We start from the raw sequence: 27,503 nt of genomic DNA, 5'->3' as shown, positions 1-27,503 counted from the left end.
CTTTTTCGATATCGAAAATTACGAAAAATGAAAAAAATGCCATAATTATATACCAAATACGAAAAAAGGAATGAAACATGGTAATTGTATTGGCCTATTGACGCAAAATATAACTTTAGAAAAAAACTTGGTAAAATGGGTGTGACACCTACCATATTAAGTAGAAGAAAATGAAAAAGTTTTGCAGGGCGAAATCAAAAGCCCTTGGAATTTTGGAAGGAATACTGTACGTGGTATTACATATATAAATAGATTAGCAGTACCCGACAGATGATGTTCTGGAACACCCTGGTCCACATTTGGGTAGATATCTCGAAAACGCCTTCACATATACAACTAAGGGCCACTCCCTTTTAAAACCCTCATTAATACCTTTAATTTGATACCCATATCGTACAAACACATTCTAGAGTCACCCCTGGTCCTCGTTTATGGCGATATCTCGAAAAGGCGTCCACATATAGAACTAAGGCCCACTCCTTTTTAAAATACTCATTAACACCTTTCATTTGATACCCATATCGTACAAACAAATTCTAGAGTCACCCATGGTCTACCTTTATGGAGATATCTCGAAAAGGCGTCCACCTATAGAACTAAGGCCCACGCCCTTTTAAAATACTCATTAACACCTTTCATTTGATACCCATATCGTACAAACAAATTCTAGAGTCACCCCTGGTCCACCTTTATGGCGATATCTCGAAAAGGAGTCCACCTATAGAACTAAGGCCCACACCCTTTTAAAATACTCATTAACACCTTTAATTTGATACCCATATCGTACACAAAAATTCTAGAGTCACCCCTGGCCCACCTTTATGGCGATATCTCGAAAGGGCATCCACCTATAGAACTAAGGCCCACGCCCTTTTAAAATACTCATTAACACCTTTCATTTGATACCCATATCGTACACAAAAATTCTAGAGTCACCCCTGGCCCACCTTTATGGCGATATCTCGAAAGGGCATCCACCTATAGAACTAAGGCCCACTCCCTTTTAAAATACTCATTAACACCTTTCATTTGATACCCATATCGTACAAACAAATTCTAGAGTCACCCCTGGTCTACCTTTATGGAGATATCTCGAAAAGGCGTCCACCTATAGAACTAAGACCCACGCCCTTTTAAAATACTCATTAACACCTTTCATTTGATACCCATATCGTACAAACAAATTCTAGAGTAACCCCTGGTCCATCTTTATGGCGATATCTCGAAAAGGCGTCCACCTATAGAACTAAGGCCCACACCCTTTTAAAATACTCATTGGCACCTTTCATTTGATACCCATATTGTACAAACGCATTCTAGTCACCCCTGGTCCACGTTTATGGCGATATCCCGAAAAGGCGTGCACCCATAGAACAAAGGCCCACTCCCTTTTAAAACACTTATTACACTTTTCGTTTGACACCCATATTGTGCAAACGCATTCTAGAGTCAACCCAGGTCCACTTTTATAACGACATTCCGAAATGCGTCCACCTATAGAACTTAGGCCCACTCCCTTTTAAAATACTCATTAACACCTTTCATTTGATACCCATATAGTACAAACAAATTCTAGAGTCACCCCTGGTCCACGTTTATGGCGATATCTCGAAAAGGCGTTCACATATAGAACTAAGGCCCACGCCCTCTTAAAATACTCATTAACACCTTTCATTTGATACTCATATCGTACAAACAAATTCTAGAGTTACCCCTGGTCCATCTTTATGGCGATATTTCGAAAAGGCGTACATCTGTAGAACTTAGGCCCACGCTCTTTTAAAATACTCATTAATACCTTTTATTTGATACCCATATCGTACAAAATAAATTCTAGAGTCACCCCTGGTCCACCTTTATGGCGATATCTCGAAAAGACGTCCACCTATAGAACTTAGGCCCACTCCCTTTTAAAATTATCATTAACACATTTCATTTGATACCCATATCGTACAAACAAATTCTCGAGTCAGGCCTGGTCCACCTTTATGGCGATATCCCTAAATGGCGTCCATCTATAGATCTATGGCCCACTTCCTCTTAAAATACTTTTTAATACCTTCCATTTGATAAACATGTCATACAAACACATTCCAGGGTTACCCTAGGTTCATTTTCCTACATGGTGATTTTCCTTATTTTGTCTCCATAGCTCTCAACTGAGTATGTAATGTTCCGTTACACCCGAACTTAGCCTTCCTTACTTGTTATACTCAGTTGAGCAGAGCTCACAGAGTATATTAACTTTGATTGGATAACGGTTGGTTGTACAGGTATAAAGGAATCGAGATAGATATAGACTTCCATATATTAAAATCATCAGGATCGAAAAAAAATTTGATTGAGCTATGACCGTCCGTCCGTCCATCCGTTAACACGATAACTTGAGTAAATTTTGAGGTATCTTGATGAAATTTGGTATGTAGGTTCCTGAGCACTCATCTGAGATCGTTATTTAAAACGAACAATATCGGACTATATCCACGCCCACTTTTTCGATATCGAAAATTTCTAAAAACCGAGAAAGTGCGATAATTCATTACCAAAGATGGATAAAGCGATGAAACTTGGTAGCTGAGTTGAAAATATGACACAGAATAGAAAAATAGTAAAATTTTGGACAATGGGCGTGGCACCGCCCACTTTTAAAAGAAGGTAATTTAAAACTTTTGCATGCTGTAATTTGGCAGTCGTTGAAGATATCATGATGAAATTTGACAGGAACGTTACTCCTATTACTATATGTATGCTCAATAAAAATTAGCAAAATCGGAGAACGACCACGCCCACTTTAAAAAAAAATTTTTTTTTAAGTAAAATTTTAACAAAAAATTGTATATCTTTACAGTATATAAGTATATTATGTCAACATTCAACTCCAGTAATGATATGGTGCATCGAAATGCAAAAACAAAAGAAAATTTCAAAATGGGCGTGGCTCCGCCCTTTTTCATTTAATTTGTCTAGGATACTTTTAATGCCATAAGTCGAACAAAAATTTACCAATCCTTGTGAAAATTCTGGGACGATAACTTGTTTCTGTGAAAAAGGGCGAAATCGGTTGAAGCCACGCCCAGTTTTTATTCAGTCGACCGTCTGTCCTTCCGCTCGGCCGTTAACACGATAACATGAGCAAAAATTGATATATCTTTACTAAACTGAGTTCACACACTTATCTGAACTCACTTTATATTGGTATACAAAATGACCGAAATCCGACTATGACCACGCCCACTTTTTCGATATCGAAAATTACGAAAAATGAAAAAATGCCATAATTCTATACCAAATACGAAAAAAGGGATGAAACATGGTAATTGGATTGGTTTATTGACGCAAAATATAACTTTAGACAAAAACTTTGTAAAATGGGTGTGACACCTACAACATTAAGTAGAATAAAATAAGAAAGTTCTGCAGGGCGAAATAAAAACCCTTGAAATCTTGGCAGGAATACTGTTCGTAGTATTATATATATAAATAAATTAGCGGTATCCAACAGATGATGTTCTGGGTCACCCTGGTCCACATTTTGATCGATATCTGGAAAACGCCTTCACATATACAACTACCACCACGCCCTTTTAAAATACTCATTAACACTTTTCGCTTGATACCTATATTGTACAAACGCATTCTAGAGTCACCCCTGGTCCATCTTTATACCGATATCTCGAAAAAGCGACCACCTATACAACTACCACCACTCCCTTTTAAAACCCTCATTAATACCTTTTATTTGATACCCATATCGTACAAACACATTCTAGAGGCACCGCTGGTCCACCTTTATGGCGATATCTCGAAAAGGCGTCCACCTATAGAACTAAGGCCCACTCCCTTTTAAAATGCTCATTAACCCCTTTCATTTGATACCCATATCGTACAAACAAATTCTAGGGTGACCCCTGGTCCACCTTTATGGCGATATCTCGAAACCGCGCCCACCTATGGAACTATGGATCACTCCCTTTTAAAATACTCATTAACACCTTTCATTTGATACGCATATCGTACAAACAAATTCTAGAGTCACCCCTGGTCCACCTTTATGCCGATATCTCGAAAAGACGACCACCTATACAACTACCACCACTCCCTTTTAAAACCCTCATTAATACCTTTTATTTGATACCCATATCGTACAAACACATTCTGGAGTCACCCCTGGTCCACCTTTATGGCGATATCTGGAAAAGGCGTCCACCTACAGAACTAAGGCCCACTCCCTTTTAAAATACTCATTAACACCTTTCGTTTGATACCCATATTGTACAAACGCATTCTAGAGTTACCCCTGGTCCACCTTTATGCCGATATCTCGAAAAAGCGACCACCTATACAACTACCACCACTCCCTTTTAAAACCCTCTTTAATAGTTACCTTTAATTTGATACCCATATCGTACAAACACATTCTACAGTCACCGCTGGTCCACCTTTATGGCGATATCTCGAAAAGGCGTCCACTTATAGAACTAAGGCCCACTCCCTTTCAAAATGCTCATTAACCCCTTTCATTTGATACCCATATCGTACAAGCAAATTCTAGAGTCAACCCTGATCCACCTTTATGGCGATATCCCTAAATGGCGTCCACCTATAGAACTATGGCTCACTTCCTCATAAAATCTATATATTAATACGCTAACAAAATTTCCATACAAACAATTGACAGGCGGTTTCGCATAGTTAGCATACGTAAAATCATATAAAAGTGATATTAATCGATTCGTATAGATCAGCCGCAGTGCATAGGCCTATTTTTGTTAACAAATATTACTCTATTTGTCTATAATTAATAGAAAAAGGTTTTTGTAAATCCAGCAATCTCTCCAAATTTGGATATTTACTTTCGTGCACAAAAGCGCGCCATCTTTGGACAAATTATGTAAGTGCTCTAAAACACAAGAAAAAGTTTTTTGTAAATCCAACAATCTCTCCAAATTTGGATATTTACTTTCTTGCACAAAAGCGCGCCATCTTTGGACAAATTATGTAAGTGCTCTAAGCCACAAACCTACATAAGCGTGAAAGATTAAAACATGGTCTCCCATTGTTGCAACTTACCTATAATAGCATCTACCAAAATCCTAAATAATTGTTCCAAAATAATTTGTAGCGTACCAAAAAATTTAAATAGAATTATTTTCTGACCTGCCCATTTTTTGTGGCAAATTTCACTTACACGTAAATACATGTCTTTATTTAACAGATTCTTTGTTTTTTATTTTAGTTGTTTTTGCATTTGCAGATTTAATCCTCATTTTAGATAAAGTACGTCTTATACTGAACAAAAAAAAAGTTACAAAAATATAACATTAAATTTTTTATATTGTTTTTTATGCTAATTTATTTTATTTCTTATTTTATTTTATTATATATTCTTTTATTTCAACTTAGGTTATTATTATTTAAATGCAACTTGACTGAATCGGAAAATTTCACGTTGTATATTAAATGAAAAAAACGTCCCAAAAACGTTTTTGATTTTAGGGCAAAACGGCAACCGGCATCATAGCGGCCGTATTGCATAGGCAGTATATTACCCACTATCTATATATTAATACGCTAACAAAATTTCCATACAAACAATTGACAGGCGGTTTCGCATTGTTAGCATACGTAAAATCATATAAAAGTGATATTAATCGATTCGTATTGATCAGCCGCAGTGCATAGGCCTATTTTTGTTAACAAATATTACTCTATTTGTTTATAATTAATAGAAAAAGTTTTTTGTAAATCCAACAATCTCTCCAAATATCGATATTTACTTCATTGCACAAAAGCGCGCCATCTTTGGACAAATTATGTAAGTGCTCTATCCGAAGATTAGAACTGTTTTTTCACTTCACTTAATTTCAAGTAATTTCACCATAATTCTATGTCAATTTCATTTGATTTTACATAATTTTTATATTTTTGTTTAAGGAGCTCCATACCAAAATGTTATAATTACATGTGAAAAGTTTGTAGAAACTTTAAGAAAATACAATCAAAAAGTACAAAGTCTTAGATAAAATTCAAAATTTTACAGAAAAAGTTAAGTAAGTTAGACCAGTCTGCTATATTTCCAACACTTGATGCATAGACTGAGTTGAAAAAAATGCACGTTGGTCGAATTTCGACCACAGGCGATAATACTAGTACTCTTTAATAGCTTTCGTTTGATACACATGTCATACAAACACATTCCAGGGTTCATTTTCCTACATGGTTATTTTCCCTTATTTTGTCACCATAGCTCTCAACTGAGTATGTAATGTTCGGTTACACCCGAACTTAACCTTCCTTACTTGTTATTTATTAATATATGCTTAAAAAAATATGTTTAGTTTTTTGTTTTTTTTTTCGTTTTTTATTTAGTTTTGTATGCCTTTGTTTTTTTCCCAAAATATTCAATAAGTTAAAATAAAGAAATAAAAGCTTAAAACGAGTAAAGCAATATTTCTTGATACTATAATTATATTTGCAACTGTGATAAGTCTGCATTCTCATGCGCTTGATGGTGTTTTTCAAAAGGAAGATCACTTTTTTGTTATCTCTTTAGTGGTTATTATCGTTTACAAAAAATCAAACAAATGCATTCTAATGCTTAAGGAATCATTCGTGTAAGATCTCTGCTAGCTACGCCCTCAATATCTTTAAAGTTTTCTACCTGCCTCTCTACGTGTTTCAATTTTTCTTGTTTTCTTGATTAATTATATTTTCTTTTATCGCAACACGGTGAACCATCTTTAGGCTTCGCATTCCATGTGTGATTGTCGATCAAGTAATGCACTTGGTTAGAAAAGGTTTTAGAAAAGCAATTAAGTATAGAAAATAAAAATCACCCCTTCTGGCTAGCTACATTATTTTGTACCATCATAAAAACTGGCTCATCAAAAAAGGAAACCCACGAAAATTTCCACTAATTTAGAAAATATTTTCCTACTTCTGGGGTCAACTGAGGTTAACAATTTTATTAGTTTATTGCATTTTTCTTTTGATACTTTATTTCTCTTTCTTGAGGAACTTTTTACAATTCGTTTCCTTTAGTGTACCAAAGTTTAGGCCACCAGCATTATCATTAACCAAACAAACCTTTATCTTGTGTTTCTTCTCGATATTGTTTGTACTACCTTAAACGATTAATTTCGAAGAAATAAAACATTGTTCTCAGCTAAGAAAAGTTTAAAGTATTTATGTATCATGTTTTTATCTTGATAAGATGATGCGTTAATGTTTTTAGATAAAACCGATATCTGAAAGTGAAATCTACTGAGGCAACTGTGTAAATGTTATGCATTTTTTTAAGAAAACTATTATTCTTACAAAATTAAAAAGAAAAAAAGGAAGACGAGTTAGGAAGACAATAATTTCTCTAGAAAAATGTAGTGTAGTAATTATTGAATGATGTATAACGCAGTGCGATTTAATGAGTCATTAATTTTCGTGGGAATCAAAATTCACATTCACTCACTCAAGTGAGTGGCAGTAAACCTAAGTGTCTTGTGAATTACTGCGATGTAAACATTCATCATCGTCATCATTAATTGGCGCTTAACAGCCTATGCGATTTTGACAATTTAGTAAGATGTAACACCTTGCTAATTGGGAACACCAAGGGCGATCAAGTCTCTCTTCACCTGCCAACTTAGTGAAGGTACGTTCTTCGATACCGTCAGCATCACGTCCAGCATCGTAAATCTCCGGTTAACTTGTTTCCCGAATACTCCAAAGACCATTTAGGACAGACATGAAAAAAGACTTGATTTTTGTTTGTCGAGAAATTTACGTCGACACCGAAGGTCTTAAGCTCAAGGCTCCGGGAAAAGCCACATCAACATCTTTAAAAAAATTGTTTTAAATTGAAAAAAAAAACAAAATTGCGCGGTCGCCTACTACTGCTGCCGAAATTTCGCATACAATCCGATCGTATTTCTGCCAACAAAAACTTTTTAGCGAAAATTGACCTGCTTGCGAATGCAGTTGGAGTCGGCATATAGCGTTTGGAGTCGGCATAGAGCATTTGGTTCTCATCTCTCCAAATAGTAGGAAAATTTAAAAAATAGCACATCGCAAATCAGAAGAGAAGCGCAGTGTGTGAGCCAAGTGGAGCAATAATCAGCGGCCTGTTTCGTGAACAGCGTTTCGATGGCACTGTCACTGCGTACACAGAGGCGTGCACAACAAGATACAATTCCAAATCAATATTAAGATCGGTGGAAGTATGCCTGCCGTTGATCAACACGTGATCGACTTGGTATCATGTTCTTCGATCAGGCGATAGCCAAGTATATGGATGTATTTCGATCCGAAATTGATGAGCCTCAAGCCGTTGGGACATGTCACATCGTGGAGGTTGCATTTACAGACGGTAGGACTAAACATCTCTTCCATGCGCAGTCTGACGTTAAAGAAGTCAATCATGATTTTGAAATCATGGCGAGAGCCGTCATCGTATTTTTTAAGTTTCTAATAGAAGGGTCCCTTTCCTTACCGCCCGCATCGTGTATTGGTGTGGACGCGCAAATAAACGTTCATTTAAAACCCTCGCCTTGATGCGGAGCTGTGAACGATAGTACTTGTCGGCGAAGTTTCTTTCCCACCAGAAAACCAACACCTTGGCTCCGAACAGCGCCAATATGACCACTAAAGTAGACGTCACAAGGCCCAATTGTCTCTCTGCCTTTCCCGTTTGATTGTATATCGTATCTGTGATGTTTTTGCCTTGACGAGGCCATTTACCAACGGAAACCGTCGGTTATGGGCAACTTCGCCCAAAACGGTTCGGATATTCCACGTACATCCTTCAAAAATAGTAGTCCTTCAAGTCATAGTCCATTAAATGTGGTCATCAGCAGACAAAGAGTTCTCATCCGAGGCTTATTACTTAAAATTTTCATTGTAAGGCGTTTTTACGTGGCAGGTTCCAGGTCGCACACAGCGCACAACCCTAAATGCGTCTTGGCTTGCGCAGGTACCTGTTCTTATTTTGATCTTCGTATTTGCTTTCGATTTTACTTTGAAAATCATCTTCCATTTCTAGTTAGCTAAAAATTTGCTCGTATATTCCATTTTCGTCGAGAAAAGCGGACAGTGTCACGCCAGCTAAACTTTCGCCTTTGCTACTATGTACCTAGAAAAGAGTTTTTTGCATTATAAATCTAAAGAGAAGATCGGCCTTAAGTCTCCTTTCAGGTTTTTCCTGTTCGACCTAGGTCAATAGTATTTGGTATGTGGGTCAAACTGAGATTTTAGAAATTTTTAGGGTTACTTGGGAGCTTTTCGTCATAGGGGGTTAGTTTCTGGACCATTGCAAAGGGATTTCTATTCGAGATCAGTTCGTGACTTTTTAGGACAGTTTCCACTACTACTACTTTGGAATTATTTTGAGAGCATTTCGGAGCTGTTTTGGGTATGATTCGGAGGCTATTTGAGTGTTGGTTTTGGAATAGTTTTGGGACTATTTCGAGGCTACGTTTGGATAATTTGGGACTACTTCGGGATTTTTTCGGAGTTGTTCTACCCATCGACATTGTTTACAAGTTCATTTAGGGATAGGTTTGGGGATCATTTCAGGAATGTTTCTTGGTAATTTCTTATGATCCTTTAACGACTTTCTCTGCTACATTTCGTAAATGGTATTTCATTATTTTGCGAATGTTTTGCGGGTAATTTCGTGACTACTTCGCATTTGTTATCGTGACCATTTTTTTTATTACTTCCTTTATATTAGGTCGGTTAAATGTCTCATTGAGCTACAAACGTTAGGTGGCGCACGGATCGAAATAATTAGATAAGAATTTGAAAATGTGCAAACCAGCTTTTAAGTAATTTCTCGATGAGCTAGAGACTTGAAATTTCAAAAAAAAAAAAAAAAAATCGGAGGTCGATGACAGCCGATGACACGATACAAAAAGATTCGGTAGGGGGCGAACGGGATGAGATATTTAGAAAAACTTACGATACCGAGGGAATTTTGGGATTGATTTTTATGTAAGTTCTTATTGAGCTACAAGGGTAAAACTTAACAGATAGGTTAAGACACCGAGAAAATGTAAGAAAAGGAGAAAATAAAAATAAAATAAAAAATTTTAAGCATTGCCTTTATATAAATGGACAAAAATCAGCGAAAAATGTCTCCTTATATAGACATATTCTTGCTAAGCTTTGAGTTTTAAATTTTGACATGGAAATTGCCAAAATATTTATGAGAAGTAAAAATATAAAGGTGGAGCGCAATTGATTGACTAATAATATCTCCTTCCCTACCAACTTTACAATCCAAGTAATGTGCGCTCCACTTTTATATTTTTACTTCTCATAAATATTTCTGCAAATTTAACATGCGGCTGAACAATAATCTTATCCCGTCCGTAATTTCCAAATAATCGGATGTATAAGATAAGAAATATATAGTGACCAGATGTACATGTCTCAACGATTTCTAAGATAAATATAAAATAAAAAATGGCAAAATACCCCCTTATCTGAACGATCGGTTGTATGGGATATATATTATATATAGCTCCGATCGAAATGATTTTTTCATGAAATCTGCTATGATTTATTAGAATATATATCACCAAAGTTTCACGTTTTTATTTTGGAAACTAAGGGAGAAATGGCCAAAATCTTTCTATTTGAACGTTCGGTTGTACGGGATAGGTATATACTATATACATACATTTAGCTCCGATCAAAGTGATTTTTTCAGGAAATCTTCTATGATATATTAGAATAAATATCACCAAGTTTAACGTTTTTATATTGGAAATTAAGGGAGAAATAGCTAAAAATCTTTCTATCTGAACGAGATCGGTTGTATGGGATATATATTATATATAGCTCCGATCGAAATGAATTTTTCACGAAATCTTCTATAATATTATATTAGAATATATATCACCAAGTTTCACGTTTTTATATTGGAAACTAAGAGAGAAATGGCCAAAAATCTTTCTATCTGAACGATCGGTTGTATGGGATATATACTATATATAGCTCCGATCAAAGTAATTTTTTCAGAAAATCTTCTATGATATATTAAAATATATATAACCGAGTTTCACGTTTATACTTTCTAAATTAAGGGAGAAATGGCCAAAAATCTTTCTATCTGAACTATCGGTTGTATGGGATATAACTATATATAGCTCCGATCAAAGTGATTTTTTCAGAAAATCTTCTATGATATATTAGAATATATATCACCGAGTTTCACGTTTATACTTTCTAAATTGCGGCAGGAATGACCAAAATCGTCTTATCTGAACGATCGGTTGTATGGGAGATATATGTTATAGTGTTCCGATTCTACCGGATCCGACAAATGTCTAATATCATACAAAAATACATCCTTGTGCCAAATTTCATTGAGATATCTCAATAGTTGAGGGACTAGTTTGCGTTCAAACAGACAAACGGACGGACGGACGGACAGACGGACATGGCTCTAGCAACTCAGTTCGTCGCCCTGATCAATTCGGTATACTCAATGGTGAGTCTATCTTCTATATTTCTTAACGTTACAAACATCGGACCAAAGTTAATATACCATTACATGTTCATGAAAGATATAAAAATCAAAGTTTAGCAATAATATGTCTTTATATAAGGAGATATTTTTCGCTGATTTTTGTCCATGTGCTTAAAATTTGTATATTTTATTTTTTAATTATTTTTATACATTTCTGAATTCGCCTTGACCATGGTTTTTGCTTTTTTTTTTTTTTTTGCATTTTTATACAATTTTTTTTTTTTTTTTTTGCTTGTTACTCACCTTTCCAGCGGCTTTCTTGTAACGTCTTGTTGCCTCGTTGATAAGATCCTTCACCAGCAAATCACCGTTGCCACATGGCACGACAATGCGAATGGCACCAAAACAAACGGTGACCTTCATTGCTAAAATATTGTGCTGTTTTATTTTTTTACCGAAATAAATTTTTTTGCGTGCGAATAATTGGTAATATCTTTATTAATAACAAATTGACACACGTTTTGTTGTATTTATAATTATTTTTATAAGATTTTTTCGGTTTTTTTTTTCAAAGCAAAAAGCATTTTTTGCATTTTTAATTATTAATTTTTTTATGCATTGGCATCGGTGGCATTAACTCATTTGCATGAAAGACTTATAGATAAACGAAAAAATAAGTAATTACTTATGATTCCACAAATAATTCGTTCATCGTAGGGAAGAGAATAAAAGTCCATAAATTTGAAAAAAAAAAAAATTTTAAATTATATGCACCAGCGGTTGTTTGATTGCGTTAAAATAGTTAGGTATTTTATACAACAAAAATAGTTCCGTTGTTAACCTTTTATTGAGTGTTTGCTTTTGTCTTTCCTTCTCGCAATTTTCAAGAGTGATTGGGGTGGTGACATGCAATCATTCTACAAATAATTTCTTGATACATGAGAGCAATAACAAAGACAACATCTATGACGATCCTTGCACGGATGTGTGCATGTATATGTGTGTGTGTTTTTTTATTTTTAGTGGATGGAGTACTAAACATTTGTGGTTGTTTCCACATAAATACAAGTAGTTGGCAGCTGCGTTTTGACGTCAGAAATGTACGTTACAAAAACACCACAAATAAAATGCATAGGTCTGCTAGAGAGAAAGAGAGAGAGTGCAAGATGGCAGCGCTATTAGCACTATAAGGTTGTAGATATGGACAGGATCTTCCATCGGCACTTGACAGCTGCACTTCCTTTCAAATAAATATTTTCGTTTGTGTACACTGTACAGCCGATGTAAAGTGAATTTTTTTTTTCTAAGCATTAAGTACCACAGATATGTATATTATAGGTCGTGGCGCCTAGAGCTCCTTCACCTCACAGACAGATTTCAAATAAATAATGTACGGAGAACTTAATTTAACGGCGCGCAGAGCTTATGATGTCAATATTGTCAGCAGACAGTAGCGTTTCCGGGTTCTTGGAATATATTGTAAGAACTAATGCGATTCAGGTCATTGTAAACCTGTACAATAGGCCTTATTATGTAACTCGATTCGAACGGGAAATGCAATTCGAGAGCTGTCAAATCACATACATTTTTTCACAAATCCGAAAGAAATTTCTCTCGAATCGAGTTACATGATAGTCCTCAGATCTGCTAATAGAATTATCTACTTCCGCTATAGGTTTAAAAACTCCCCCAATAGTTAGTAGTCTCACCTGAACCATGTTTTGATTTCGAATCTCTGAGAGGTCCTTCCTTTAAGGTCCCACCCCTAAAGAATTCGTGGTGTTTCTCAACGTCTTTTGAAAAAGCTGTATATGTTTTGAAATGAACCGCAATTCTGACACGCTTTCATACATACATATCTGCACACAGCCAATTCCTTTTCCCACTGCCAAAACCGACCTGTCGTTTCCTTTATTTGTGTATTTTTTCGAATATAGCTAATGATGAGCATTTGGTTGGCAGGAAATTTACCAGTTCTGGTGCTGATAAGGTACCAGCAGTTCGTTGACCATAGGCGTCAGTATTATATATAATATGCTGGATTATTCGCAATATTAAGTAAGCTGATGCCGCGGTAATTTGCGCGGTTTGCAGTATCCCTATTCTGGAACTGGTCAGAGCTCACTTAAATTCCAACGCCGAGTCATCTGTGGATTGCAATATCAAATTTCTTGTATCCTTATTTGTACCTTATACAATGATTTTACACACGACATTGGTGTATTGCATGCCGTCAGGAGTTGTTGTAGTAGCGATAAAGACGCTCCTCGATGCCCGACTATTTCGGAAACGATTTAATATGACCACACATAACCTTCTAGGTCATCCCGCAGAACTCCTAGTTCCATGGGAAGTTTGGGGTCGCCAGAGCCTCGGCAGCTAAAGAAACAGCATTAGCTACGGCTATGTGAGGTTGACAATTGGATTGGAGAAGCTACATATATATTACGCTGGCAACCCCTTGAACCGTTGCGCTACACAACCCTTTGAATCGTTTAGGTATTTGGGGTAATAAACAACATTTGCCATGGGTAGTTGAAGTTGACAACCAGTTTGGAGAAGCTATAAGTTACAAAACCCCTTGAAGCCGAACATCGCTTATGAATTAAAGGGTCTAGGCGCGGCGGATCTTTGTGAGATGTGACATCGTGAATTTTGAATTTTATAATTGAAGTTCACAGAAGTTAGGCCAAGCATGATTTGATGACATTACGTAGGAGTGATGTTATGTATTTGCTAGTGGATCATAAATGAAGGCATTTTCTACGTCGCCAAAGGTTTTGGGAGTGTGATCGATGTTGATGTGACTTTGCGGGATATAGATCCGAGACGTTTCGGTAACAGTAACGATTAAGGTACTAGCCCGACCAAATGGAATCTCTAAGCCATACCGCCCTACCAAAAACTGTAAAACCCTAGAGGGTTAGGGGGTCAGAATATACCCGCGGTAGGTATGACTGTCGTAAGAGGCGACTAAAGTACCAGGTTCAAGGGGCTGTGTAGCGCAACCCTTTTAGGTTGCCAGCGCAATATATAGCTTCTCCAAACCTAATTGTCAACCTCACCTATCCGCGGCGAATCCTGTTTCACTAACAGGCGGGGATCTGGCGACCCCAAGCTCCTCATGGAACTTGGGGGGTGGGGAGGGAGGGAATGGACTGAAGGTTTAATTTGGCCACATAAATCGTTCCCGAGATGGTCGGGCTAGCACCTTAACGGTGCTGTGGTACCGGACTCCCCAAAGCCTTCGGGGGGCAACCTTATCGCTACAACAACAACAACAACAAGAAACTGTGGCGTAGTTCAAAAGATGTTCACGAAAAACTGAAAAATTAACACGCACCCTTTCGAAACCGGGATTGGGATCCCTACATTTCAGATACCTGCCTTGAAATCATTGCTATCAAAACATTTTGATAGATTGTACTCAGAAAAAAATCTTGTTGTTTGTTTTTCTTTTTCACGGGAAGGGTAATCCTTGTGCTGTAATAAGTCATATTCGTGATATGGTGAAATATTACCGACTTGACATTGATTATGTTGTTCTTGTAAGCTCCCCGAAGGCTTAGAGGAGTCTTACGGATATAAGTGGTCTTTTGCGGTACTATCGTTAGTCGCCCGGCGAAAGTGGCAAATTATTTTCGAATCCTCGAACTTTCTTGCCTGTTGAGCTGTTCGACAATCAACTCTCAATCGAGCTTTGATCACGCTTTTTGCGAATCTCATATCGGTAATTCTTTACTTTAGCTCACAACTGCTAAAAGTCGTCCAACAATATCGGGAGAGGTGTCAAAAGACGCATTGTTTATGTCTATGGGCAAAGCATTGCATGAATGATTTTGTCATCCACCAAACATACAAAATTGGCCAAAACCAGAACACACACGCATGCGTACATATACATATATCCAATGATAGCGCAGATCACAGTCGGTAGATATTCACGATCTCTGAGCGTCAACCAAAGCAGGTTTTTAGAATCGCTAAAATGTGGCCGCAAGGTAAATACACAAAATGCAAACAAATCAAAAAGGAAAATCACACCAAACTTCTTTGCAACACCACAAAACAGAAAATGAAAAAAATCGTTTATTTAATCATACTTTTTCTTTTGTGATCACCACTTGTGTATTTTAATGCGATACTTCGCTATTTTTGCACTTTATAAACATTTTCATTTGCTTTCGTTGTCGTTTATTTGTTATTCCGCTTGTCGGTAGTTATGGTATTTTTAACAATTCTTTGTTACCTATTTTAATTTACACAATTGCACATACACACATTCGTTGGTTAATTTTTCGCTTACTATTTTTACATTTTCTTGTGTGTTTTGCACTGTTGTAATTCACTTTGCATCAAGTTTTTTGTATACCTATTTGCTTTTAACTTTTTTTAACGCAATCAGCATTTGTTCGTTTTCGTTTTGTCCGATCAGCAAGCGCACTTTTTGTACTTTACAATTTGGAAAACTTTTAAATTTTCAAAACTTGCGTACGCCGCACACGCGCTTTTTACTCCCGTTCGCTTTCATGTCAACAACTCGTTTGTCACTTGGCTTCTTCGGAATTTTGCTCTTCGTCGCTGTTTTTCTCTGTCAGAATCTACTGCGTTTTTTAACGTTCATTCAAAGCATTTTTAATGTGTTTGTTGTTCGCTACTTTTTTCTTACCTGTATTCTGCTGACGTCAGCAGCGGCAAAAGTCGTGTTTGACAGCTGTCAAACTACTCGTTGCTTTTTTTGACAGTCTTATTACTCACTAGTCGATGCAAAGCACTGCCAGCGTTGAAAAATGCTTGTATTTTTTTCCATTAAACGAAAAACTGTTACGGGCGAATTAATGGTGACTTATAACCATAAAACCGTAACCAGATAACACAGCTGATCGAACCTACCTTATGGAAATCAATGTCATCGATTAATGCTGCCATACCATAACGCTAACGCCATATCCATACCATAGCCAACCAATTGGTTTTTGGTTTCTCGCCATATCTATAACCAAAAATATTTAAGTTGGTGAATTTAATACCTTTTTGTTGATATTATCCATTGTTTTGGATACGTTATGACTAAGAGACTTATTTTTTGTGGAACATGTTTGTAATTTTTTGCATTTTCTTCATTTTGATGATTTTTAGGTTAAGGCACCATTAATCGATCACATTGGAGATGGTTATGGATATGGAAGTTAAATTGGCCCTTAAGAAAGTGTTTTCTGTGAACGAGCCGAGCTCACATAAAAAGTTTGTAGCGGTGAGCGAAAAAGTGCAATTGTTATTTTAAACACAATGGCACATAGCGTTTAATCACATCCTCGTTTATGGCGCGGTAAAGTATCAAACCGAAGAACCCCTGCAAAATGTCTACGTATTCAGGTGTTAAAGCGTCTTTGGAAAGAGATATTTCACGCCACGTTATGCTGCACGAAACTCGTTATTCGCTGTCTATGCGTTTTGCCTTAAACCTCTTTTACTCGTTATCAACACCGTGTGGCAGGTTTCCTTTTTTTGTTTTGATTTGACAGCGTGCTACTTGCAAATTTGTTTTCTTCGTACAAGATTAATTAAAGCTATAAATTAACTTCAAATGATTGTTAAAGTGAAGCAAAAACAACGTCGCAGTGGTTTGCCTCCACCGCTACCTCCAGAAGGATTGGAGGAATATAATGGAGACGAGGGCATTCAGGACTCGACTGAGGAAGTGACTGCGGATTCAAAGCCCGAAATCATGGAAGTTATCTCAGACAAAGAGGATAACAAAGAATCAAACGAACCTAAGATTAATAATAATGAGGAGGATGATGAAATGGATTTAGGAAACTTCAAGTTGAAACCAAAAAAGAAGCGAAAGAAAGGCATAATTTACATATCAAATATACCCAAGCATATGAATGTCACAAGAGTACGTGAGATATTAGGCGAATATGGCAAAATAGGGCGTGTGTATTTGCAGCCAGAGAAGCTGCCAGGCGGTAGGTAAACGTTGCATGGTTTTAAGGGTACAGTGGAATTCATTTTCTGTTTTTTTTTTTTTGCAGGCAGCGATAAAAAGAAAAAACGCAAACGCCTAGCACGCCACTTCACCGAAGGATGGGTGGAATTTGAATCGAAACGTGTGGCCAAACAAATAGTGGTACTTTTGAACAACAAACAAATTTCCACACGAAAAAAGTCACAATTCTATGACTATCTGTGGAGTATGAAATACTTGCCACGTTTCAAATGGGTGCATTTGACCGAACGTATGAATTATGAGCAAGCAGTGCATAAGCAGCGTCTACAGACAGAAGTTTCGCAGGCACGCAAAGAGACAACGTTCTTCCAGAATAATTTAGATAAAAGCGAGTTTTTGAAGAAAAAAAGTAAAAAAGCGAATAAGTTAAAAGATGCGCTGGTGGATAATATGGAAAGGTAGAAAGGTAATAGTCTAGTTGAGGGATCGACTGCTAATACGCTACCAAAAATATCGAGAGAGGTCTCAAAAGACGCGTATTAATCTAGAGAACAATAATCCGATGGCGGAAAAGAAAAATTTTATATCTGTCCGGAGATATTTGCAGTTGAAGTTGGCGATTTCCATGTGGTTGTTGTTGTGTTTGTACCGCCAAAAAAATTGTGCATCACCGTGGCGGCAGCCACGGTTATACCACACACCTGGACTTGGTATGTCGTGGCCGAGGGTTATTGTTTATAAGCGCGGCCGAAGGCCGCCAACAAAGAAAGGTGTTCTGCGCAAAAATACTATGGATCCGACCCCCGGTTTCGGAGGTACCCGCGGGTCTTTTTTCGGGTTTTCGTTAATATCTTTTGAACGCGTTAAAATTTTTATTTTCCGCCTTCGGATTATTAATACTGATGTCAAGACGCGTCGTTTGACACCTCTCTCGATATTTTTGGTAGCGTATTAGCAGTCGACCCCTCAACTAGACTTTTACCGGTAGAAATATTAAATCAAATTCTTAAATAAAGGTACATAAATAGCTATCAAAACTGAATCGAAAAGTAATTAAAATGTAAGCATTGAAATTTGAAGATTATGCACGTAACACACGAAATGACCAGACTAGGACTTTAATGATAAATACGCAATTATGTATACTTGAAATATTTATTTGTTAAGTATGGAAGTCGATATTCGTTCAGAAATTGCGTACAATGAGACACGTATACTCCTCACAAAGGAGTGAAATTAAATGCCGAACAAACATTATCTATTAAATTCCCACAAATGTAGGCATCCTGACACGTGATTGATGCGGAGCTGCTTCCAGGGGCATACAGAGTCATCCCAGCCAGCAATATGAATATATCCGGCACATCAACATCGATAACACTCTCCAAGGCCTAAGGCCTTTGGGGAGCGTTCCTATCGCTACAACAACAACAACAACATATCCTGCACACAAGAATTCAGCTGTTATACCGAAAAGTGCCCCCAATATCGTAGGTTCAATTCCCGAATCTCATAATAGCGAAATCGGAGTTCCCAGGGAAACGCGCGTCACTCTGGCTTTACTTAGATCTGAATATTGTATTAAGTTACTTAACATAAAGAAACCCACATATAGGTAACACATGTCCCGCATGTAATGTGCTCCCACATGACTTAAGGAGAAAGATATTCTCCGCGCATATAATATTGATCTCCAAACCGGTGTTGGAGCCACTCCAGGGACATTTGTTCTAAGCGCAGAAAGGTGCTCTGCCCAAAAGTATTACTGGTCCCACCTCTGGCTTCCGAGAGGACCGATGTCACTTTTTCGTTTTTTGTTAATATCTTTTGTCTATAGATACTGAGTTCAAAACGCATCTTTGGACACCTATCCCAACACTTTGGACGCACATTAGAAGTGGATCGCTGTTCTAGACTATTACACAAAGATTATATGTATGTAAGTGATAGAACCGCTCTACATAGTTCCCTTCGTTCCAGTCCGCTCCTTGCTCGTCGAATATTGTAATAAACATTATCTATAAGCCTCATTCAGATAGGACTGTTTGAAACGATCCCTGATAATACTCAAAAAAAATTTTGTTATCATACAAAGTGGCAAGGTTAAAATCTAGTCAACTTTAACTGGAGTTTAAACTCGCACTGAAAACCCCGGCATAAGAAAACTAACTAAAAAGTTCGAAATTTTCGAAAGGTTTTCTAGAAGTTTCAAAGTTTTTAGAAAACGTTTTGGGGATATATTTGTATGATTTCAGTTACAAAATTTAAAAGAGTTTTTTCATAAACTATCGAAAATAAAAGAAATAAAAATTTAATTGGCAAAATTTGCCACTGCTATCTTCGTATTCGGTAAACCAAAAATAAACGGAAAATCGAAAGTGTGCCGTTAATCGATTACTGGCTGTCACTTGAATATTAGATAGGTTAGGTTGAACTGTCCGATAAGCTCGTATGAGGCATTTGACCCCAGAAGCCGGTGTCCAGTTAGTATGCCCATCTTGCGCCTTCTTCTCGCTTTAGAGATATGGGGAACTTTGTGAATCTAATTTCGCAGGATTTTCACATGATCTTAGACATTTTGCAGCCTCGCGCTTCTATTCACGCCTTTCCTGCTTGATAGATCATATGCAGCTTCTGCCTCCTTGGATTTCTCGCTAATAGATTGGGACGTCTATCGTCGATTTATCTAGTGCTGCACCCTCCTTTGCCAAATCATCGGCCTATTCGGTACCTTTTACTCCTTTATAACCGGGAACCCAGTATATATGTATGGTCCGGTCTGAGCGAAGTCTCTGCATTTCAGGACACTTCTTGATGAAGTTCTGTTTGAGTCTGATTATCAGTAAATATATTGACGGTACTGCGGCTTAAGCACGCTTCCTCGAGAATTCCTGCTGCATTCTTCACGGCTACAATTTCCATCCGAAAGGCACTGCAGGGATCTTGCAGCTTATGGGATTTACTTATTTCTGAGTCGACATAGAAAACAGCGAACCCAACACTTTCCGTTTATTCGGGCATGTACAATATTTTCTGGCATTTCCGCGCCCTTGCGCCAACCCTACGGCTCTATTGTGGCATCAAGATCTTTTCGAAGCTCAGGCACAGGTTCATGTGGTACATTTAATGGCACCATACAACTTGCGCTTCTGATACCCCGAAGCTTTAAGCCTTGTTGCAGTTGCAAGTGCTTAATTTCTAGCCATTAGGTTTGCAGTTGTGATGTAGTATGGGCTTGACAATTGCCGTAAATACCCAATGTGAGAGCTTGGGTGATAAATTCCACGTGCATCATAGCATCCTCTTGCATGTATGCTTTTGCTAGCGTTTTGAGCAGAAAAGATGTCAAACTAATAGGCCTGTAGTCTTTCGGGTGTAGAGTCTTCCCGCTGTCGCGTTCTCCGAGATTGCTACGTGTCTCAGTTTTATGCAATCCTCAACATGTGTTCGAAGCCATTCCACATCCGATCGACCTACCATCTGCAACATAGCACGGAAAATTCCATCTGGGCCCGGCGATTTGAGCTTGGCAAACGTTTTTATCGCCCATTAAATTTTTATACTCAGCGTGCTTTGCACACAGAGTATATTAACTTTGATTGGATAAAGGTTGGTTGTACAGGTATAAAGGAATCGAGATAGATATAGACTTCCATATATCAAAATCATCAGTATCGAAAAAAAATTTGATTGAGCTATATCCGTCCGTCCGTCTGCCCGTTAACACGACAACTTGAGTAAATTTTGAGGTATCTTGATGAAATTTGGTATGTAGGTTCCTGGGCAATCATCTCAGATCGTTATTTACAATGAACGATATCGGACTATAACCACGCCCACTTTTTCGATATCGAAAATTTCGAAAATCCGAAAAAATTCGATAATTCATTACCAAATACGGATAAAGCGATGAAACTTGGTAGGTGGGTTGACCTTATGACGCAGAATAGAAAATAAGTAAAATGATGGACAATGGGCGTGGTACCGCCCACTTTTAAAAGAAGGTAATTTAAAAGTAATTTTTGATTTTTGATGTCCTTGTTTATTTAAAAAGTGTAGGGTGTTGTGTTAACTCGAGGACTTGCTTTGACTAAAACACTGTGATGGTATTCATACATTTACTAGGTCGATATTTCGACTTCAATCTGAAGTCATTTTCAACAGTCGATCAGACATTTTCCATTTTGAAAATGACTTCAGATTGAAGTCGAAATATCGACCAAATAAATGTATGAATACTAACACGGTAATTTAAAAGTTTTGCAAGCTGTAATTTGGCAGTCGTTGAATATATCATGATGAAATTTGGCAGGAACGTTATTACCATTACTATATATGTGCTAAATAAAAATTAACAAAATCAGATGAAGAACACGCCCATTTTTAAAAAAAAAAATTTAAAAGTCAAATTTTAACCAAAAATTTAATATCTTTACAGTATATATGTAAATTATGTCAATATTCAACTCAAGTAATGATATGGTGCAACAAAATACAAAAATAAAAGAAAATTTCAAAAATGGGCGTGGCTCCGCCCCTTTTCATTTAATTTGTATGGGATACTTTTAATGCCATAAGTCGAACAAAAATTTACCAATCCTTGTGAAATTTGGTACGGGAATAGCTTCTATGACGATAACTGTTTTCTATGAAAATAGGCGCAATTGGTTTGAAGCCACGCCCAGTTTTTATACACAGTCGACCGTCTGTCCTTCCGCTCGGTCGTTAACACGATAACTTGAGCAACAACAAGCTTAGTTCACGTACTTATCTGAACTCGATTTATTTTGGTATTAAAAATTTGCGAAATCCAACTATGACCACGCCCACATTTTCGATATCGAAATGAAAAAAATACCATAATTCTATACCAAATACGAAAAAGGGATGAAACATGGTGATTGGACTGGTTTTTTGACGCAAAATATAACTTAGAAAAAAAACTTTGTAAAATGGGTGTGACACCTACCATATGAAGTAGAAGAAAATGAAAAATTTCTGCAGGGCGAAATCAAAAAGCCCTTGGAATCATGACAGGAATACTGTTCGTGGTATTACATATATAAAAAAATTAGCGGTACCCGATAGATGATGTTCTGGTCACCCTGGTTCACATTTTGGTTGATATCTCAAAAACCGCTTCACATATACAACTAAGGACCACTCCCTTTTCAAACCGTCATTAATACCTTTAATTTCATACCCATATCGTACAAACACATTATAGTCACCCCCGGTCCACCTTTATAGCGATATCTCTAGAAGGCGTCCACCTATAGAACTAAGGCCCACTCCCTTTTAAAATATTCTCTAAAACCTTCCATTTGATAATCATGTCATACAAACACATTCCATGGTTATCCTAGGTTGGTTTTCCTACACGGTGATTTTCCCTTATTTTTTCAAGCCTCCCAGCTGAGTATGTAATGTTCGGATACACCCGAACTTAGCCTTCCTTACGTGTTTTCGAATGATTAGCAGAGTAAAATTTCGAAATCAATTATCTCATATGAAATGAAAACTGTCGTTAGTCTGTGTTGTTATCTTTTATTTGTATTATTTAATATTATTATATGTATGTAAAATTTACTTTTTTATCACATTGCTTATAAGTAGTTAACACAATTACATACTATTTAGTTAAAGATTCTTAAAATCTAAAATATGAAATACTTAAAAAAATAATTAAAAGTCTCTTAAATTTGTAATTAGTAAATATTTCATAAGTGTTACGATCACGGTAACAAAAAATCTTAACTATAATGAAGTAATCAATATGACATATTCATATTGTACTTATTTAATTTGTAACATTTTTACATTACTTTATTACATACTAACTACGCAAAATATTATTATTATTACTAGAAAATTACATATTGCCCTTGTCATAAAAGCATATCCGCGGCACTACTACAAATCATTCCATGCGCTTTTAGGTGTTGGGTTCGATCTGACCGATGCGTGAGGACCTCACATAAACTGAATGAGTCCGTAGTGTTTGGGCTTAAATGGCACAATAAACAGCACTCATTGCATATTTCTCTGATTTTAGTTACTTATTTAAAATTTGATACTGTGTGAATTGGTTTCGATTATGATTTGACCCTGGAATACAACACTTTAAAATTCACTTGGAACGGTTGTAGTGACACCGATGATAAAAATATTCCACAGACAAATGTACTTATTACATAAAACAAATATCTTTTTTTTGCTTTTTAATTTTTTGTTTTGTCTCGCCTTATTAATGTACATACTTACTTATAATGTCGATTACCTAAGTTCTTAATGTACAACACTCAATCGAAAAATACTTTTATTATCTCTGCAATACTTTGATAAGTACCAGTTGCAATACCTACTACAGTTACGCCAATAATCGCTATGTTCTTTAGGTACACCCAAGTGGTTAAGCCTTTTGGTACTCCAGCGCGCTGCGTAAAGTCCAGCAATACTGGAATTAGTAATGCCAATGAGGTGGAACAAAGTGCACCCAGAAGCGAAATGAATAGGCTCAGATTTGGAACAATAGCAGCAACGGCGACTGTAAAAAGAAAAACAATTTTATAATAAAATTTTTAGGATAGATCACTACCATATTTATCCTCTTTGACTGTACTGCACTGGGGATGTTGGTCCACACAAATTTTTGTTGAGATATTGATTTCTAAACAAAAATTCAGTTTCCCCGTTTTCGAAGTTAGTCCCCAAAGTATAGATATTGGTCTTCGAAGTTCAAAACTGTAGCCATCATAAGAATAAAAAAAAAATTAAACAAATTAAAATGTTGACGTGGTCTTCCTCTCTTGTTAATTTTTTGTTTTCTGTATATTACAGCCCAATTGTAAATGTATGCTTGAAACATCGATATTTGAGACATGAATTGCATGCCAGTATAAATGCACGTTAATTTATTTTTAACAAATGTAGATTCTGAGGAAGCATGCATATTTTATTACTCCCTTTGTACTAAGTACTGCTGTATGCATGGTTGTATTAATACCGTATGCATACAAAAGCATTAGACAAATATTTATACATCCATACGCATGTTGCATCCGTACGAAAGCACTATCCCTGCATTGATCAATAGGAATTTATTCTACATATATAATTACAATTACATTGATATGATGAGAGATGACGCAACTTGAAGGCATCAACTTGGATTAAATGGACCATTAATACACGCACAGTTCTTACCGGGTTGGTGGAATCTCACCGTCTTGAAAGTTGTTTTTACCACACCAAATGGTCGGCGGTCATCATTAATCCTCGATATATTCCCAGTTAATTGCTCCAAGTTGCCCATTCTCTCATCAGCTACTTATATCTGTTCTTTTCGAAAAAAAGCATTGTTTCAAGTACATTGCATTCGTAAATACGAATAAATTTTTCAAGACAACAAACAAAAGTCAAAGAGTCCTAAGTTATATACGCGCAGACAAAATTCAGAAAAGTGTATTTTTACAAACATACGATCATTGATACAACATGCATATTTCATGCGTGCATAAAACTTGTTCCACTCGGGTACTAATGAATTGTTTCTACTTTTTCACTAATACAGCACTCATACTTTTTGCATGAATAAATATTTTTTCAATTCAAAAAATATTAGTCTCACATGCTTTTTCATGCTTTTAGTATACATTCAACCTGTATGCATACAATTTATTTCAACTGGGAGGTGTTATTAGAAGAGATTAAAGGGCACATCTTTGAAAGAACTAAGGGGGATCTGGTAATCTAACACTTGTATTTCCATGCATTTTCAGCCTAACAGGTCGGAAAAAATAAATGCCGATTGAGCTTTTTTTGAGCTAAGGGTAGACCCGTGACCTGCTTGGTCAATTTTGACTCCGGATTCAGATTCAGTGCGTCAAAATGCATGGGAGTATATGTGTTGCACAACAAGATCCGCTATTTTTTTTTTTTTTTTTGTAGCTAAAAAAGATGGCACGTGGTCACGCCAACATTTCTGCGCCCAAATCTCGAACCTTGAAAGCTAATATCTGTGTTTGGGAAGCTTAATTTATAAATCGTGGAATTTACTTTTTGCTTATGGATCAATCTACACCTTTTCCAGTTTAAGTTCAGAAATTTACAACTCAAGAAAATTGCAATTCAAGTTCAGAAAATAACAATTCAAGGTCAGAATTTCCAATTAATGTTCAGAAAATTACAATTCAAGTTCAGAAATTCCAATTTAAGTTCAGAAAATTCCAATTCGAGTTCCGAAATTCCAATTCAAGTTCAGAAATTTCAGTTCAAATTCAGAAAATTACCACACCTTTTTCAGTTTAAGTTAAGAAAATTACAATTCAAGTTCAGAAAATTACAATTCAAGTAAAAAATTTCCAATTTAAATTCAGAGATTTCCAATTCATGTTCAGAAAATTACAATTCAAGTTCAGAATTTCCAATTCAAGTTCAGAATTTCCAGTTCAAGCTCAGAAAATTAAAATTCAAGTTCAGAAATATAAGATTAAAATTCAGAAAATTACAATCCATGTTCAGAAAATTTTAATTTAATTTCAGAAATTTATAAGTAGGGTGTTATTTTTCAAAAGTTATTCCAATTCATACTACGCAATGTAATACTTATGTGTTATTGGCGGAAGTGTTGATCCTTCGTTAAATATGGTGGCTTGGATATACTGTACCCCAAGTTTACTCCAAGGCGTGTACATACTGAGCTTAGAAATCAACAAGTGCATGAGGACGCTCTGGCCATGAAAGTACTTCAGCCGACTCCACAGTTTGGAAGCAGTTGAAAGGGGAGAACTCAACAGAGTTGCGAGAGGCAAGTGGATGAAGACTTGATCTGTGCACACAGTACTTATACGTTACTTGCGGGGTATTGTGGACGCTCTGTTGACCGTTTAAGTGGTCATATCTTCGTCATCACTGCTGTCATACTCAATGCAGATCAATGCTTGTGACACTAAGAACATAGCTGGATGTCCTTGCGAGGAGGAGAGAGAAGAGAGGAAAGGGTTTTTTCTTTGCTATCTCCTTCATGTTAGCATAATTCAATCGCAGTATCCTGAACTTGAATTGTAATTTTCTGAACTTGAGTTATAATTTTCCGAACTTAAATTGGAAATTCTGAACTTGAATTGTAATTTTCTGAACTTAAACTTGTGTTGTGAAATTCCTTGAAAAAAGGTATTTTGTCGTTTAGTGTAATAAGTAGTCTTATATGAGAAAGACCTGAGTCTCGTAGCGATCTTGAGTCATATTTTTCTGATTCGAAAAATTATGGAACTTAATAGAACCTTATACCCTTTCTTAAGCTGGCCTCAATGAGGTGCCTGTCGTAAGAGGCGAACAAATCCACACACTCAATTGTTCAAACATTCCCAAGGCAGTCGTGCTAGTACCGGAGCGTACCGAGTGCGTAACACTCCCCAAGCCTTCAGAAAGTGTTGTGGATGAAAAAAAAAACAACAACATCGAACGCCAAGATAGCATGTCGATTGATGTCTATGGACCGTCTCGAACCACTACAGCACTTCTACATAATACCTTCGGATAGTGTTTCTACGTAAACACCAACAAATGCTCTGCAATTATTTTCAGCAGGTGCGACTCTGCCCAAGCTCTTTTCGGAAGGAGGTAGGGAAGGACTTAGAAGGTTCGAAGTGTTCATATCAACTCGTTTCCGAGATAGATAGGGATAAAGGTAGCACTCCAGCGGGCAGCAAGCAAACAAAAGACAAAGTTTATACTCCCAACTAAAAAGGCACATACCACTTGAAAATGGGTTTGACGTCTTCCCTGTAAATGTAGCCCGAAAGAAGGTTGTCAACTATTTAGACGTTAGATTACATAATTAGGCTCTGGGCTAACATACTGGATGCAAATCCGACATGTGACAAAGAAGTCATTCCTCCTTAGCAGGTTGACGGAAAATATCAGACGATCAACGAATAGCTGCTTAAGGTCATCACCCTAACTTAAATTTTCTACAGTAGCGAACTGTAGACAATACATACTTCAGTTGAAGAGATGAAAAATCTTTTTCGGATAATTGAACTAGTCGTCGCTTTGTGTATCCCGTATATCTCAGCATTG

At 36.7% G+C, this 27,503-nt stretch overlaps 3 protein-coding genes across 18 annotated transcripts in view; 1 reads left to right on the top strand and 2 right to left on the bottom strand.

The window, feature by feature from the left end:
• The window catches only part of baz (bazooka), a 295,899-nt gene extending 279,868 nt beyond the window's left edge, over positions 1-16,031 (bottom strand). For 2 of the 12 annotated variants that reach the window (XM_067783621.1, XM_067783636.1), the window contains exons 1-2: positions 15,571-16,031; positions 11,771-12,121 (exon numbers count right to left, since the gene is read on the bottom strand). In XM_067783621.1, coding sequence (XP_067639722.1) covers positions 11,771-11,890 — 120 coding nt within the window. In that variant the 5' untranslated portion in view covers positions 11,891-12,121; positions 15,571-16,031. Of the gene's footprint in view, positions 1-11,770; positions 12,152-15,570 lie in introns of all 12 variants that reach the window. The other 10 variants (XM_067783622.1, XM_067783623.1, XM_067783624.1 and 7 more) reach the window with 10 other exon arrangements.
• Positions 16,032-16,943: 912 nt separating this feature from the next.
• LOC137250570 (uncharacterized) lies at positions 16,944-21,500 on the top strand. Its single transcript, XM_067783618.1, has 2 exons — positions 16,944-17,439; positions 17,506-21,500. Exons 1-2 carry the CDS (start codon positions 17,055-17,057, stop codon positions 17,880-17,882), a joined length of 762 nt encoding a protein of 253 aa, XP_067639719.1. The 5' UTR covers positions 16,944-17,054; the 3' UTR covers positions 17,883-21,500.
• Positions 21,501-22,951: 1,451 nt separating this feature from the next.
• Positions 22,952-27,503, bottom strand: part of LOC137250569 (proton-coupled amino acid transporter 1) — a 43,080-nt gene continuing 38,528 nt past the window's right edge. For all 5 annotated transcript variants that reach the window (XM_067783612.1, XM_067783614.1, XM_067783615.1 and 2 more), the window contains one exon: positions 22,952-23,967. In XM_067783612.1, the coding sequence (XP_067639713.1) occupies positions 23,723-23,967 (245 nt within the window). In that variant the 3' untranslated portion in view covers positions 22,952-23,722. The remainder of the gene's footprint in view (positions 23,968-27,503) is intronic.

The sequence above is a fragment of the Eurosta solidaginis genome, chromosome 4, assembly GCF_040869045.1.
Source record: "Eurosta solidaginis isolate ZX-2024a chromosome 4, ASM4086904v1, whole genome shotgun sequence".
NCBI classification, from domain to species: domain Eukaryota; kingdom Metazoa; phylum Arthropoda; class Insecta; order Diptera; family Tephritidae; genus Eurosta; species Eurosta solidaginis.
Note: the sequence above shows the minus strand (reverse complement) of the source record. Positions and strands in the feature narration are given on the sequence as shown.